Source organism: Accipiter gentilis, chromosome 1, assembly GCF_929443795.1.
Source record: "Accipiter gentilis chromosome 1, bAccGen1.1, whole genome shotgun sequence".
In the NCBI taxonomy this organism is placed as follows: domain Eukaryota; kingdom Metazoa; phylum Chordata; class Aves; order Accipitriformes; family Accipitridae; genus Astur; species Astur gentilis.
This window is the reverse complement of record NC_064880.1, coordinates 5,019,040-5,035,433: the sequence shown is the minus strand read 5'-3', so window position 1 is coordinate 5,035,433 and position 16,394 is coordinate 5,019,040. Positions and strand designations below refer to the sequence as shown.

The 16,394-nt window shown below is 46.4% G+C and overlaps 1 protein-coding gene across 1 annotated transcript; it reads left to right on the top strand.

Annotated features, from left to right (window-relative positions):
* The first annotated feature begins 331 nt into the window (after window positions 1–331).
* Window positions 332–14,282, top strand: GPR157 (G protein-coupled receptor 157). The gene is made up of 5 exons (XM_049809961.1): window positions 332–851; window positions 7,342–7,555; window positions 10,010–10,204; window positions 10,709–10,973; window positions 13,422–14,282. The coding sequence occupies exons 1-4, from the start codon at window positions 475–477 to the stop codon at window positions 10,928–10,930; spliced, it is 1,008 nt and encodes a 335-aa protein (XP_049665918.1). The 5' UTR covers window positions 332–474; the 3' UTR covers window positions 10,931–10,973; window positions 13,422–14,282.
* The last annotated feature ends 2,112 nt before the right edge of the window (window positions 14,283–16,394 follow it).

The following is a 16,394-nucleotide window of genomic DNA, read 5'->3' as shown; positions in this document are numbered from 1 at the left end:
AAAAGCATTTATTTCTGAGCGGGTTCCTTCTGTCACGTCGCACCAGGCAGTCACGGCTTGGGGTTTTTTTGTCGGTTTGTTGTTTTTATTTTAAGAAAACAAAGGTGGGTTTTGCGCCCTACACGGCAGTTTTCTCTTTCGTGCCCTGCCGTCAGCGCTCCCAAACCCCCGCCAGCTGCCGGGATTTCCCTGGGGGAAGCGGGGCCCGGGGGGGGGCCGGGCCGGCGCTCACATGACGACCGGGGCCGGGGCCGGGGCCGGGGCGGGACCGGGGCCGCTCCCCGGGGCTGCCGAGCCGGCTCTCCCCGCTCCTACCGCGGCGTCTCGCATCCCTTCCCAATTCCTTTTCCCTCGCCGCCGTACTGGGCGGTCGCCTCCCCTCCCCTCCCGGCTTTTTCTCCCTCCTCCTCCTCCTCCTCCTCCTGCTTTTTCCCCTCCCGGCCGTTCCCTGCGCCCCCTGCCTCCGTCCCCGGCATGCCGGCGCCTTTGCCTCCTACAGAGCTGTACGCCTCGGAGCGGGTCGTGGTGCTGGTGTCCTGCGTGTTTTCCTTCGTGGGTTCCAGCCTCCTGGTTTGCACCCATGCCCTGTGGCCGGAGCTGCGGACCCGTCCCCGCCAGCTCCTGCTCTATCTGTCGCTGGCGGACCTCCTCTCAGCCCTCTCGTACTTCTACGGGGTGCTCCGGGACTTCGACAAGACCTCCTGGGACTGCGTGCTGCAGGGCGCCCTGTCCACCTTCTCCAACACCAGCTCCTTCTTCTGGACCATGGCCATCGCCCTTTACCTCTATATCACCATTGTGAGGGGCTCGCCCACGGGCACGGGCTTGCTCTGCGGCTTCCACGTCGTGAGGTGGGTGCTGGACCTGGGGGAGCACGAGGTGTGGACCCCCCTGGGGAACCCACCCCGTAGCCCACAGCCACCGCGTGTGGCGTGCTCCGCTCTGCCGCGAAGCGCTTGGATGGTTGCTCGACTGGCTTGCTCGTCGCTTAAGGATAGCGTGTCCTTCTCAAGGGCCTTTTAAACAAGGATTTTGCTGTCTTTTTATAACTAACCAGCCCTGCTTATTTGCCCCCTCCCCTTCCAAGTGAAGAAATGGGGATGTGGAAAAGTTAAAAAAAATTTTTGCTTAAGGTCACATAGAAAAATCTCTGGCAAGAAGTAACGACTCCGAAAATCCTGGCTTCTGCTTTCCTTTCCCAATCTGCTTTGATGTCCTGGAAATAAGACCGTGAAACTTGTGTTTGCGATACCTGTCTGCTGCTGCCAGAACTCCTGTGTTTGGGATTTGTTTCCGCAGGTCCCTGACTTACTGGTGTCAGTCTGGTCTGCAGATCCTTCCCCTTTCCCGAGGCAGGTTGCTGTAATTCAATACTCGGAGGAGAATGTAGCCTACAAGTGAGGCGGCTGCTCGAAAAGCACTCTGTAGGTTGTTTTGCCATGTTTGATTGAAAGCAAAACAAAACAGACCACAGTGTAGCTTTATGTCTCGGTTTCTGCTATTTAGCAAGCCGATTTTCCACATCATGTTTAGTAAAAGCTTTCATTATGCAATTTGAGCTTGTGGAATCATGTGCTACCTCCACGCTGAGCAAAACAGTGATCCTTTAGTCCTCTGGGCTGCCAAGCTTTTGCAATAAATTATTAGAGGAATGATTTTGCTTAAAAAAAAAAAAAAAAAAAGGCCATCAGGGCAAGTAATGAATTTTCTTCTGGTTTCTTTGTCAAATATTTGTCACCTTTTATTTTCAAACAGCATAATTTGGGAGATGATTGAATTAGAGTTGAGTCCGGGTAAAGGTGGGCCAGGGAAGGACATTAAGGCTAAGCCTGAATCAGGGAGGAACTTCAATTCCTGCCCTGCCGGTTCTAATTCTTGTTTGACAGCAAGGTCCGTGTGTGAGGAAGCCCGAGGTGACTGCACACACATCTGGGTACACCAGGCTCTTGTTGGTGAAGTTGAAATAAGATGCAGTGAGACAGTGGACTTTGTCAGGTTACTTCATTTCGAGTGAACAGAGTTGCTCTATAAGAATTATGGAGAGGAAGGAGTGCCAGTAGAGACCCACGTGTTGCTTAAGGAAGAGAAAAAAAGTAGTCCGACTTCTTTACGGGCATGCTGTCAACACCAGGTTACATCAAAGAGTTGATGCAAATCTGGACAATTTGTATTTTTTCTGTCTGCTCGTCACTTGTTGTGTGGCCTTTGGCTGTACTTTAACTTGTCCATTTGGTTTAATGCTTCTCAAAGTGCAGAAAGAAATGGGCAGATTCACTGAAATAATGTTGGCCACAATTTGGGCACTCTTTTAAAACTGTAAAAATCCTGAAAGATTGCTCTAACCCTGTGACAGAGAAGAAGGGAGCGTTCAAACTGAACTTCCTCCGAGTGAATTTGCTAGGTTTATTTTCGGGTCTTTGCAGTAAAAATAAAATTACATTTTCTGTTCTTGGTATTGATCAGTTCCACTTCCTCTGTTTAAAGGGCAATACAGAGAGCTTTCACTGCAACACCCATTGCCAGGTTCTGCTTCATAAATGACTCCCATTCTGTGCAGAGACAGAGTTTAAAGCTTCTTCCTGCTTTATGAACTGCATAAAAAGCCAGAGAAAACAAGTGAGGACCTGTTCTCTGCTCATTCCCTTGTGACCCATCTTCCTTCTTTCTTTCCCTGCACTTTTATCATTACCTGAGGACTCAATCATAAAAATCCAATTCTGGACATCATACTTGGAGATGGCTTCCCCTCGCACTTGTTGGCGCTTCCAAGTCCTGCTGGCTGTTTGTGGTGCTGATAGCCTAAAAAAATCAAAATTTTTAGTACCGCGCAGATGGGAACTGCTGCAACTGATAAGAAAAGCTACTGGTCCAGACATTAATTGCAGAAGGTAGGTGAGGGAGACCTGTCTAGGGCAGAAAGGAAGGTGGCAAAGGGCAGATGATGTTTTAAGGATTTAAAGGTAAGTTTGCAGTATTTTTGTCTAGGCAAGAACCTGGGATTTCCCCCCTCCCCCCCTTGTTTCATAGGTTGCTAATGCGGTCATGCAGCGACCATTGTGTGAAGAGTCATTCTGAGAAACTTCTGGAAGGGATTCAAGGCAGGACGGAGTTTTGTCATGCGTGTTTCTTATTATTTATAAGCAGTTACTCATAAGGGGCAAGTGTTTGTAAAGATGAATACTTTTTTCATGTTGAGTATAACCAGAGACTGTTTGTTCTTTCGCTGAGTGGAGCTGACTAAATATATAGTGGAAGTCAATACCTGAAATTTTCTTTTTAGGGAAATTAGGATGTCACGCTGGATCACACCTGTCAAACAGGTTTGTTCCTTACTGATTCATGTGGTAACACATCCACCTAGCCTACTGCTAGACTAGAGAACTACAGGCTCTGTTTTGGTTTTAAACTTGTTGAGCTCAGATGAGCTTTGAAAACAAGCTTATAGTTAGCTTTGAAGATATTTATGTAGCTGTAAGGTGTAGGTTCTGGCACCCAGAGCGTAAATTTCCAGGCTACCTCGCTTGTTCGGGATTTCTGAATATCAAGTATCATTTAGTTGTGTAATGTCATCTTTGCTGTGAGAGTAGTTGATCCAAACTCGGGGTGAGGAATGGACCAGAACCCACCTTGGGATTGTTTCTTCCTTTGCTTTTGATAGCAATTGCTGCCAACTTTTGAAGTATTTATATTTCATGATCAGGCTACGCAGATGGTTATAAGCATATATACGCTTACTTTTATATGTAGATATAAAAAAGTAAAATATGTATCTGTGTGCTTATGTATATGTTTAAACTATGCACATATATGTATATATGTGTGTGTATATATACGTATATATGTATGCATGTCTATGGAGTACTTGGGGATCCTTTCATGTACTACTGTATTGTACATCTGTGGCCTCAAAGGACTGCCTCATGCATGATTGGGACGGTGCCAGTGCTACATTTCAGAACTGGACTTAAGTCCCTAAGTGTTGCCTGTAAGGTGCAGAGATCTCTGGAAATTTGCTGTGGCTCTATCATTTAGTTTATTAAAGCTTGTAGGCCAGGCCAAGCCAAGTGCGAGCTACTTGACTGCTGGTGCCTTAGCTTTTAAATTCTTGGACGCTTCTCTGGGAGGAGTCTCTGCTTGGTACCTGGAAGCTTGTACTTTGGTACTGCAAACTGTTTAAGAGCAAAAATTAAATTGGAGCAGATTTGGTTGGGAGTTCTGCTTACAATGTATGCTCAAAGCTCTTCCCTGAAATTGGCTGGTATATCCAGAAGATTGATTTTTCTTTCTTTACAGAGTAGAAATTCCTGTCCCCAGAAGGAGTTGCCTGAAGGCTTGCTGGTAGGATGGCTTGTTGTCTGACCTGTGCAGGCAGGTGACTGCAAATCTTCCCTGCTTATAAGAACCTCTGGTGGGGAAAAAAAAAACCAAACCAAACCAAAAAACCCGAAACAACAAACCAAAACCCCAACCAAACAGCTGTGCAGTATAAATCAAAATGTGGTATTAAGCAATCTGACCCAGGCATACCGAGGACAAGAAAACATATACAACTTGAGCTGTACGTTACTATAGTTTAAGGGTTCTTGTCTTGCCTTGTAGAAATGCAGCATTGGTGTTAACGTGGACAGATATGCTGGGTCATGTGTATTTTTATTAATAGATTGCTGGGGGCTGTATTAGGGAAGTAAGTATTGTTGTATTTGCCTTAGAGATGGGATTGGCAGCCTTTTTACAGTGATGCAAGGAGTCGTCTTCTTTCCCTTCTCTCCCACACTAATTGCATTAGATCCAAGTGTGCTTTTGGGAGGCCCAGCCTACGTAATTGTCCCGTCTTTGGGGCTCAGAGTAAAATTTCTGCCTCTGTGTTATCTTGGATCCTTTTTATTCCAGTCTTTACATATGCCTTTGGTGTATAATATTCTGGTTCTTTGTTCCTCCATTCTTCTAGATGAGTATAAAGCATTGGTATTTTCCGTTCCTTGAGAAGCTGTCATTTAGGGGTTCTTAAGAATACTCAAATCACTAGTGTCGGTTCTTCTTTCCAGTTTTCTAAAATGGAACTGAAGTTCACTGAAATGCCTGATTACTTTCTAGATTCTTTCTAACTTCACTCTGAGTTTGTAATGCTTTGTCCTTCCTGTTAGTTGTAATAGCCATCTGATCCCAGCACACTATTTCAGTGAAAATTAACTGCCTGATGTGTAGCAATTTTCTTCCACATTCTTCCTTTTACTAGTTAGATACTTGAAGATTTTTTTAAGTCCCTTCCCTAGCGGTCTGTTATTTACTACTGTTGCCTCTCTTACTGTGTCTGTATGCACTTATGCTGTTCTCTTTAATATCCATGCCTAGTAATTTGACCTAGTTTTATTTTCTCATATAATTCCTTCAGTTTCAGGTCACTGTGGAGATCATTATTTAGGCAAATTAGTTTTTTAATACACTTTCTTTTTCTTGGTGCTGCACTCATTTGTGCTTGTGTGTGTTAATATGGTTTCTTTAAGGAAATGCCAGTTCTCTTGAATTCTTTACCCCAGTGGTCAGTTCTTCCAAGTGTACAGAAATTTGAATCTTTCTGAATCTGTAATCCTTGTTTCCAGGCAAATTACCGTTTTTACCAAAATGACTCTTGAGTTTTGTGTAGAAATTTTTATGGTGGTGGCAATGTTTGGAATGTTTTTAGAAAGCCTGCTCTGATAATAGCACGGGGAGGGCTTCCTGCGGCAGAACTGTCCTTAAATAACAACACCGGCTTGGATTAGCACTGGCTGTTCTGAACTGAACGTTGAAACAAAATGTTCTAACCATGCTAAAAGGTTGACTCTGAATTTTTTAGAGCATTACATTTGCATCTCTTTTCTTTCGTGAATAGGTGAACGCAGACATTATTTAAGAGTAGGAAATGGGGTATTTTTGACATCTAGTGTTATGGAATTATCTCCAGTTTTTCAGTTGGGCTGTGGAATTTCAGATAATCTGATCTAGGCAACTGCTGGTTGACTACATAGTCTGATGCATGTGAAACTGATTTTAGGAGGAAGATTCTTTTCATGTTCTCTGCAGCTGCTCCAGGCTGTCAGTGAAGGACAAGTGTGAACCAGGAAGGTAATGAGAGCAATACAGTAATGGCTTTGTTTTCTTTGCATCTGGAGAGACCAGGAGGGTTTTGCTGGAAGCTCAGTCTGAGCACTCTCTGAAGCATTCGTGTCATCTGTTGAAGGAATGTCCCTTGTCCCTCTTACGGCTCCAGAAAACCTTTCTCTGAGGATGAATATGGGAAGGGCAGGTGATGCATTCAGTTGAATGCAGGGCAGTATTTCAGTTGGGCAGTAATTTGTGAGTTGTACATCACAGGTTAGGGCAGGCCTGTAAAGTCCTGGGTATTAACAGCACCCAGGAAGGGGCTGAGTATTTTCACATTTGAGCTCATGGAATTTTTCACTTCTTCCTCGTGGTTTTTTGTGGGTAGCCCAAGCTGCTGAGTGGCTTAATGCACATGTGTCACCATAGTTACTTTTCTTCTAAATGCTTCCCTATATTTGCCTCTGCTGTCAAGAGAGAAGCCAAAGTCAAAACAGAGCTCCAAATTATGTGAATATGGCTCCTCTTTGCTTTCTTAGCTTTTTGCTGTTACTGTCAGTGCTTTTCCCTGGGAAGAAACTTGCCCTTTGTCCATCAGAAAAAATCCTTTTGCTCCCAAAATACTGACTACACCTCCATTTAAAAAAAAAAACCAAACCAAACAAAAAAAAAAAAACCAACAAAAAAAAAAACCCCAAACCCACTGATGGAATATAATGGTGGAATTCTTTGTGTGCTGGTCCTTTATGTGCCAAGTGTCAGTTAGGAATCAGAATGTGGCATTTGGTTGCTCGTGTTCTGAAAGCTCTGAATCAGCCAGCTTGCTCTTTAATGGCTGGGTCCTACGGGATAGTCACATTGTACAATGTGCTGGCCTTGTCAGATCCTCGACCTCACCTGTATCCAGGAGAGTACGGGAGAAGGGGAGTGTAGGCGAGATGTCTCTTGTTCACCTCTCTGGACCCTGACCGCTTGCTGTGCGGGCCAGGTTCCAGTTTGGAGTGTAATATCTGTCCTTCAGGACTGGGGATCCGAGATCCCTAGGAAGTGGATTTGCAGTCCACGTTCATATGCTGTCAAATACCTGTTTGTCAGTCACTTCCCTTAGGCTCGATGTAGGAGCATCGATGTTCTGGAATATCTGTTGGCATCCCGTCTGAAGAAGAATCCCTTGGTCTGTCACCCGTTTTCCCTGAGGTGTGGAGGGACTAAAGTGAGCATGTTCTTGACTTAACCATGCTCTTTGTGTTCTTTCCTCAGCTGGGGAGTCCCTCTTAGCATTACGGTGGCGGCTGTTGCTCTGAAGAAGATTGGCTATGACGCCTCCAACGTTTCTGTGGGCTGGTGTTGGGTCAACTTGGATGCAGAGGATCGGGTCTTGTGGATGTTGTTAACGGGGAAAGTTTGGGAGATACTGGCCTATGTGACTTTGCCCGTGCTCTACATTCTCATCAAGAAGCACATTAATAGAGCGGTGAGTATTTTGCTGCTTTCAGCTTAGGTTATAGACTTGCTATGTGATCATATCCTCCCATGCTCTGAAGATTTTGCTGCATATTTAGTAGCTACTCGGGCAGGAATTGCTTCATATACGGCTGAAATGCACCTACCACTGGGAGAAGCAGTACACCTGATTGAGCAGCCTGCAGCATCAGGCTTCACTGTGTGACACTTTTTCACACAGTGACTTAGCACAAGAAAGATGTAAAAGCTTTTTGAAAACTTATGGGGTTATGGGATGTACATGAGTGAAATGTAAATCCTACAGTAAGAATTGAAACAGGAGGTGAAGGACAAAATTCAGCTTTAATCAATCTTCCACAGCTTCACTTGTACCAAGCCTGAGTTTGGCATCTGGATTTATGTAACCTCAGTCATTTTAGGAATTCTAATGATAATTAGTGTTTATGAATACCTGTTTTGTATTAGCAGCTTAAAGTCCCATTTGGGAGTCTCAGCACTATAGCATTAGGCACCATATGCATACACAGTACAGGAAGACACCCTGTCCTAGGAGAGTTTCAGAATTCAGAGTCTTATTTGCTGCTGTTCCTTGCGAGCACAAAGAATCCAGGCATCCAGGACAACATTTGCATAATAGAGAAATCTAGATGGAGAGTGGCAGAAGGAACTACATCCAGAGATTCCTTTTTTCTCAAAGTTGTATTAGGGGGAAGAAAACCCACATCTGGATAGATGTCCTTCTGGAAAATGCCTGCTTGCTGTGGTGCAGCTATGGCAGTCATAGTTAGGGATAAACACAGATCTGGTTAGGGCAGGATCCTGCAGATGAGTTGGAAGATCAACATAGTCTTAAGCAGTCCTAAGGGTCCCGGGAAAGGGTTTGCTAGTGCCTGTCACCGTCGCCTGACATAAATCAGACAGGACGCTGTGTTCCAGCAGCTGTCCAAGATAGCAGCGTGACTGCCTGGAAACCTGACCCCCCACCTGGCCAGGCTCTTACCCTCTTGCTCTGCCAGGGATTCTTGGGCGCTCTGCTCTCTCTTCCCCACTCCCAGCCCTGACCCTCTTAACAGGAGCAGTGCTGGGGACAGGCAGTTGTCACTCTCGGTTCTCATAATGCAGGGGCTGAGGGCTGGAGCAGCAGAACGCAGGGTCTTCTCGACTTGAGTATCTCTCCTATCATCCGTAAGGATTTTGCCAAGCCTGGTAGCCTGCTTACTAAGCCTCTTTACTGGCAGGAGGTCTCCCATTCCCAAGGAAGAGCAATAGGCAAGTAGGGCTGCGTTTGGGCTGTATAAATGGCTGGAGCGGGTTTTGCAGGAGCGGCTTGTGCACAGTCAGAGGCAGGAGAAGGGATGGAAATAGCTGTTGTGGGGGACGCACGCAGGGCGTGTACAAGGCGTGTTCCAAATGGCAAAGGCTGCGTGGGAGTGGGTGGGAAGCTGCGCTGAAAGCCCTCAGCAGGGTTTGACTCGGGCCACTGTGCAGCGTTGTCACACAGCTCTGTTCTGAAGTAAGGTGTCAGGAGTACTGACAGTACTGAGAGTACTGGAGTGAGGGAGAATACTAGGCATCAAAGTTGTGTGTGCTCTGTAGCCCTGATGGTAGGAAGAATAGTTTTCTGCCGGTCAGCTAGCCTGAGATTTAATCGCTTCACCCACATTAACATCATGTGGCCCATGTGCTGATTTGACCTGCTCTCCCCCATCCTGGAATCTGAGTGCATCCTGTAGCTTCTGCCATGAGAAGGTCTCATGGGCCTTACACCTCCAGCCACCCTGATCCAGGGCACAGATCCCTGAGTTTTTTCTACACATGCTAGTGTATAGAGGTTTGCTGGCTTGTCCAAATCCATGGAAGCCCATTGCTGACAGTATATGGTCAGAAATCAGGCAGCAGGTTCTACACAAACATACGGAAGGAATGGTTCACGTGAACATAAATTCCTTGTGGGACTTGCTGGCTGTGGCTGTGGTGAAGGTCAGAAGTTTGAATAGTTTCAGAAGGATGAGGCAGACTTCTCCCCATCTATATATATCTATATATCTATCTCAAGAGGCCTTCCCAAGGCCAAACCCTTAGCCATGCATTTACAAAGCAGTAAAGCCAGCAGCAGTGGGGCCAGGCCACTGGCCCAGCAAAACTGTTTTGTGGAGCACCACATTTTTTCTTTTTTGCATTGTTATGACCTGGTTTCTTGGCAACTAAGTAGTGATGTTTGTTAATATAAAGCTTTATTGGGACTCTGCTAAGGGCTGGATATCCTCTGTTTGCCACTCCTTGGCTTCAGCAGGCATGTTTGCATTAGCAAGGGCAGAATGTGGCTGAAGACTGATGCTCATAACTGTGGCCCTGTTAACTTCCTGCAAAATGCAAAAATATAGTTTGCTTTGGAAAGAATCCCTGTAGTAAATGTCCAATGTGTGTAGCTTTTTGTTCACGTTTTTGTCTCCCTTCATGGAAGCACGCAGCTCTCTCAGAGTATCGCCCCATTCTCTCAAGAGCACCAGCATTTCAGCCCCGGACTTCCATAGCAGATAAGAAGTTGATCCTCATCCCCGTCATCTTCATCATCCTCCGCATCTGGAGCACTGTACGGTTCATTCTGACCCTCTGTAACTCTCCTGCAGTGCAAAATTCAGTCCTGGTTGTCCTGCACGTAAGTATTCGTCGGGAAATGCATTAGAAGGAGGATCTGGGAGGGAGATAAGGCTGTGTTGCTCTCAATATCACTTTTATGCGGCAGGATGCAGCACGTTGCAAGAGCATCTGCTCCCTCCTGGCAAGCGCTGTCTGGGGTGCTCAGCAATAGCTATTTCAGCAGCATCTAGTGGCTACAGAGAATAACTGCAACAAGAGTGTTGGGCAATGCTGGCTGCTTGTAGGAAAAGCAGGTTCAGCCCAGAAATGTTGGGTGTCTGTCCTTCAGCAGGGCTCAGCCTGCTCCTGCCCTACACCAGGCTGTAGAAACGGCAACCTACAACAGCCATCTAGTCTGCTTTTGGGCACAAGGTTGATTTTTCTGAATCTGTTTTTCTCATTTAGGTGGAAGTTGCTGACTGTCAGTTGGGCAGTGCTATAGCTGGTCTGACAAAATGTTTGCTTTTCTCTGGGGAGTACCTGTAGGACCCGCACTGGTTAATTCCTTTTCTTGCCCTCGCAGGGAATTGGGAACACGTTCCAAGGAGGTGCCAACTGTATCATGTTTGTCCTTTGTACGCGGGTGGTCCGGACTCGGCTGTTTTCCTCCATTTGCTGTTGCCACTATGATGAGTTGGATTGGCCTTTGCAAAGATCCGACAGCTACTGGCAGCGCCCAGAACCCCACAAGGACAAGGATGTGCCAGGCCCTGAGCGGACGAAACCCCTGCTTTCCAGCACCTGAGCCTGGGCTGTCTACATCTCAGTGTTGATTTCTTCTTTTTTGGGTAAAGATCTGGTGTGAATCTTTCCTCCTGGCCTGCCTGTGCACAGCTTCATGATGTGTGGGGTGGGGAACAGCTATCAGTAAGCAGTTGACAGAGAGGTAGGTTGCTGCTGCTGCTGGGGGGGGGGGGGGGTCCTGTCTGACTCCACAGTGGCTCCCCATCATGCTCCTTGGGGGTGAAACCATTTATAGAACTGATCCACTCCCCTTCCCTGTGAGCTAGTGTAGTATCTCTTACTCAAGCCTGTAAAATGAGGAAATAGACTGCGGTGCTGTCTGGCCCACAGGGACAGGACACCAGCGAAAACTGAAGAAGAGGAATTAGTGGCTCCTTCTGTTGTAAAATACCGTGCACACATACATTTCTTCAGTCCTGCACAGTTCAGATGTATTTAGTGCCCCGAGTATTCCTCATAAGGTAATGCAGTCCCTGCTGCCGATCATCATAAAAAGAAAATGAAGGGTCGGTTATTCACCCAGGCTTACGTGGAAAATCTGTAGGAGCCAAAACCTGACAGAAGCTCTTCATCATTTCAGGTACAAGATTGGACACTGATGCCTTGCGTTGGTCTAGTTGTGCAAGCGTCTTATTTCCTCGCCCTTGACCTCATGAGTGATAGTTGGAGAACATGCAGGGGTGTCAAGACTTAATCCATTTAAGAGCACTTGGGATTAGTGTGCTGTGTGGGTTTCTGTCTGTGAAGCAGACATTGATAGTATCGATAGCCTCTTCAGTAAAAGCGTGCAGCTGAAGGGGATAAAAACCTAGAGCAGCTGTCCTGACTGCTTAGGTAAATGTAAACTGTGATGTGCTGGGAACTGCAGTCTCTTCAGAAAGAGTATGAAATCCTGTGTATTTCTGCAGCTATACCTTACCCTGCAGGTCACACTCAGTAAAAAGGGCTGAGTCTGAAAGGCAGCAAGCGTGCCTGGGTCAGGGGGCACAGTAGGGGTTGAGCATCCTAGAAAGTATTGGATAGATTGAGTAGACCTCTCTCATGTACATCTGTTTCTTGTCTTCCCAGACCACAAAGCCTCCCCCCCGCTCCCCCCCCCCCCCCGCCAAAAAAAAAAAGAAAAGATTTTTTTAAAATCAATTGACAATTCTTTTTAATTCATATAACAAGCTTTTGCAAAAAGAACAGGAGCCTCATGTATTGCCTGGGGAGAGAGGGCAGCTGCCGGGCTCCACTGTTCCAGGCACCCAGCTGTATTTTAACAGCACGCAGAACAGTTAAATAATACAGTGATCTCATGGGACTATAGGCAGAGGTGAGTCCCTTTTTTTCCTGAATAGAAGACTTGGCATTAACTTTATTATTATATTAATATATTTAAGCCCCCTTGTACACAGGCTGTGTAAACATGGGAAAGTAGAGTCCTCAAGAGCTCATTAGCCTGTTTCATGGGGCTGTAGAGGGGCTTAGCTCTTCAGCATCCCTAGAGTCTTTGAAGGGTAGATGCAAGCATCTTATCTCTGGCACAGATGACTTCAAGAGGTTTTCCTCCTTTCAAAAGGCTTTTTTAAACTTCTGAAAGCTAAGCAGCAACCTTGGTAGCTCAACCTCATGTTAATCCCACGTGGCTTGGAAAGAGGAGCTATGTTAAAAACTTCTTGCAGAAAGGCAGGGTCTTAAATTTTACCAGACTTAGAATTGTGCTGTGTTCAGTTTTTTGGAGCCAGCCCTGAAGAGAGGAAGTAAACGTGTCTCCAACTTGGCTTAAAGAAAAACAAAGCAAAACACCACAAACACAAAAACCCACTGCAACAGCCCCTTCTTCCTCCCCCCCCCAAACCCAACATCCAAGCCTAATCAAAACAGATTCCTTGTTCTCAGTTTGCCTTTTTCCATAACAGAGCTCTGAGAAATGTTTTGGGAGGAATGTGCAGCTCGACAGAATTACATTTCCAGCTCCCAGGGGTTCAGAGAAGCATGCTGGTTTGCAAAGGCCAGATACTGGCAAGAGCACCTGTGCTGATGCAAGTGGAATGTCTCTGGTCATCTTCATGTAGGCGAGGACAGAGCAGGAAAAAAACAGCCAACAGACAACCTCTTAGAAGCTGACTGCAGCCTAAATATAAACAGTGATGGGGTGCAGAAATGCTTGGCTACGCCTGGCAGGTCCCCCTCAGTCTCTGGCATGAAGTGCAAGGGTGCTGCTGTTGTCCCTGCAGCCTCAGTTGTCTGTGAAGATGCCTCTGAACTCTTTCTTGTCAGGCATGGACTGGGGAATTTTAACTGGGATGTTTTTGAAGGTGGCTGAGGTTGAGGTACCTGGCTCTGCTTTAGGAACGGGTCCATCACGCCTGTTTTCAGCTGCTGCAAGGTGACGTCCCCACAGCTTGAACTGCGGCAAGCTTGCTGTCCTGGCTCAGGGCAAACCTCTGCGTGCTGGCTGCAGGAAGACGGGGCAGTCCTGGATTTTAATTGTGCTTCATTTTGAGCAGGTGCAGGATCATCCCAGAGTCCCACAGAGGAAGCTGAAGCCTGGGGAAAAGCACCGCTGGAGTGGCTGAGCAAATGGAAGAGGTCGCAGTCCTCCTCGACATTCAGATACCAGCTGCTTTGGTCTTGAACTTTGCTCAGGATCCTCTGGAAGATACTGTTTGGCTGTATCCCAACTTCCTGATCTTCTTTCTTCCCTCCTTCCCCTCTCCCTCCACTATAAGTCTTAAAAATTGTTTGGGGTTTTGCTTTTCTGTCTGACAAGGCGAATGTATCAGGAGTTCTGGGGCGAACAAATACCACGATGATAGGAAAGCTTCAGTTGGCTGCTGAATAGGACTGTCCTGGGCATGGATTTCAGTCCTAGTGTGTGAGGTCTTCCAGGGAGCTCCAGACTAGCTCCTCTTCTGCACTTGAATGTGGACAATAGTGTGCGAACATGTTTGTTTTGTGGTGGTGATGGGTGGCTCCTCTCAACGGTTTATTCCTCCTCCTCGGTGGTTAGGGATCATCATCGGGGTTTGTGGTGGCAGCATGCTTATTGCCTCCTGGGAAAATCTGATCTCTGCAGACTCCCTTGGTGCTCAGGGATATCTGGGTGTACCACCCCAGCCTCCAGCAAGGATGGCCCTCACCAGCAGCAAGAGGGTGCCTGGTATGTGCTCTGAACTCCAGATGTCCTCTGGTGAAGCACAGGCTACAGGCTGTTCTTGCTTTGGGAGCGTTATGTCAGCGCTGGGGAGGGGATGGTTTTTTTGTTTGCTGTTTGGAGACAGTGTGTTACCTTATTTACAGCTCCGCACTTGCTTGTTTTTTAAACATTTTCTCCAACTTTTACAAAATAAAGTTTTATTATTTACCAAGATGTTGTTCAAGCATGTTGTGGTAGGTCTCGGCACCTCGGAGAATTTGGGTGAGAAACTGTTGCAAGATCTTCCTTCAGGTTTCTTTTGTGTCTACCTTAAAGACCAGGGCATGTACAGGAAGACAAATCTTTTCTACCTATTTGTGAGTGTGTTGGTCTTGTTTCTCTTTGGCTCAGTTGACCTTATGGACTATGGCTTTCAGCTCTGTGAGATTACAAATGATATGTAATCATGAGATTACAAATGGTGCTTTCTCCAGATGAGGCCAGGCTATAAGGTGGGTGGGAGTAATGTTGGGGAGAGCTGGTGCCATCCCAGGACTTGCCCGAATAGAGAAAATTCAGGTCATTATGGGGGAAAAAACCGGAGGCGTGGGCAGGCTGACAGTTGAGTGTGGCTTTGTAAGGTGCCATGTGATTCCAACCTGTGAATGAGCTTTTCTCAGAATAGATTCAAATTTCTCACAAGCCTGGAAGCAGCCAAGACCCCAGTGTAATAAGTGGTGCTGGACCATGGCTATATGCACAACTGATTGAGGAACAGTTCTGTGGTTTATAACTCTGCCTCAAATTTAACCAGTTGATCTGGGCAGGCGAGGAAAGGAGTCCAGATGCTGTAAACAGCAAGTAGAGGGAAACTTGTTTGTTCTGCAGTGTTAGAAGTGATTGAAGGCTCCTTGCAGTATTTTGGCTGCTCTGTCAGGGGCACTTGCAATGTGTGCTTTGTGTCAACACTCTGCCTTCTGACTGCACGACAAGCATTTGAGAAAAATGTTAATTTGCACATCAAGGGTTGTCTTTCAGTTTATCCTAAATATTGCCATCCTTGAGCATGTCTTTGCTGCTTGGAGCTCCTACGCTTAGTGTGCTCCAACACATGGACTAGGGTTGAGATCAGAACAAAGTGGAGGGAGCGGAGCCATGTGCTCGTTTCCAGTAACTCTTGGGAGGCTTTTGAAGTTCATGGAGAGGTTTTAAGTATATAAAGACAGGAAGAGTTGTATATGTGGGGAGGGTGCTGGCTGCCTATTATGGACTATGGGAGTGGAGCCTGGGGAGGGGAAGTAAGAAAAGCTAGGTCTGCAAAGAACAGAGCTTGTCAAATAACAAGAGCTGGAAGGAAACCATGGCTGGAAAGATGAGAAGGACTTGTGGTGGTTGGAAGTGGAGTTGGAAGTTTTAAGACTGACTGGATGAAATGAAAATGTTGGGTGGAGGAGAGTGGGCTGTGTGAAGGAGGCGGGAGTGGGATGCAGCTCTGGATCGAGGGGAATAAAGAGCAAAGGGCTGTGATGGCTGGAGGGTGCTTGCCCACGCTCTTTCCCCAAGCAGGAGTTGGTTAGAACTTGGTGAATTCACCCCTCACCTATACATAGTCTCAGTACTGTTATACTACTTACCGGTACTGTTGATACTGATTTGATCATTGCAAAATCCATTTGTCCTTTCTTCCCCTTTTTGTCATCTTCCCAAGACTTGAGTCTAACTGGGCAAGATGATCCCTGGCTCTAGGAGTGAACCATAGTTCTGTAGTACAGGAGGATTTGGGCAATGTCTGTTTTACTTTAAAACCTAGAAGGTGTGTGTTCAACGAACCGTCTGTTTGCAAGAAAAGGATAAATCTTCTTGTTGCTAAAGCGGAGGAATGTCTTAGAAAAGTAATTTCTGGTTGTGCCACTATTATCTTCTCTTCCCGTCATGAAGAACAGTTACAGGGACGACACCAGAGTACTCTAATGCTGCCAAACCTAATGTTTGTAACACTTATGGTTGCATAATACAAGTCGCTCCTGCTGTTAAGAAGCAGTGTGAATATCTGTTGTGCTGCACTGAAATCCATGTATCTTGCAGTCCCTGCAACTGTATAGGGAACTGCAGAAATCAGCACAGAGTGGCATGAGCTGGCAAAAGGCAGGTCTTGGCTGGCACAGTCAGTATTTCTGTCCTGGATTGAAAAATGAACCCACTAAGGTCCGAGAGAGCAGCGTGGGTATTTGGACAGTCAGATGCTTCCGCTGAACAAAGTGCAGATTGAGATTTAATATCCAAGCATTCCAACGCTTTCTGAAACATCTTCTGGGTCACACAGCACCGCCAATAGAGAAAGGAC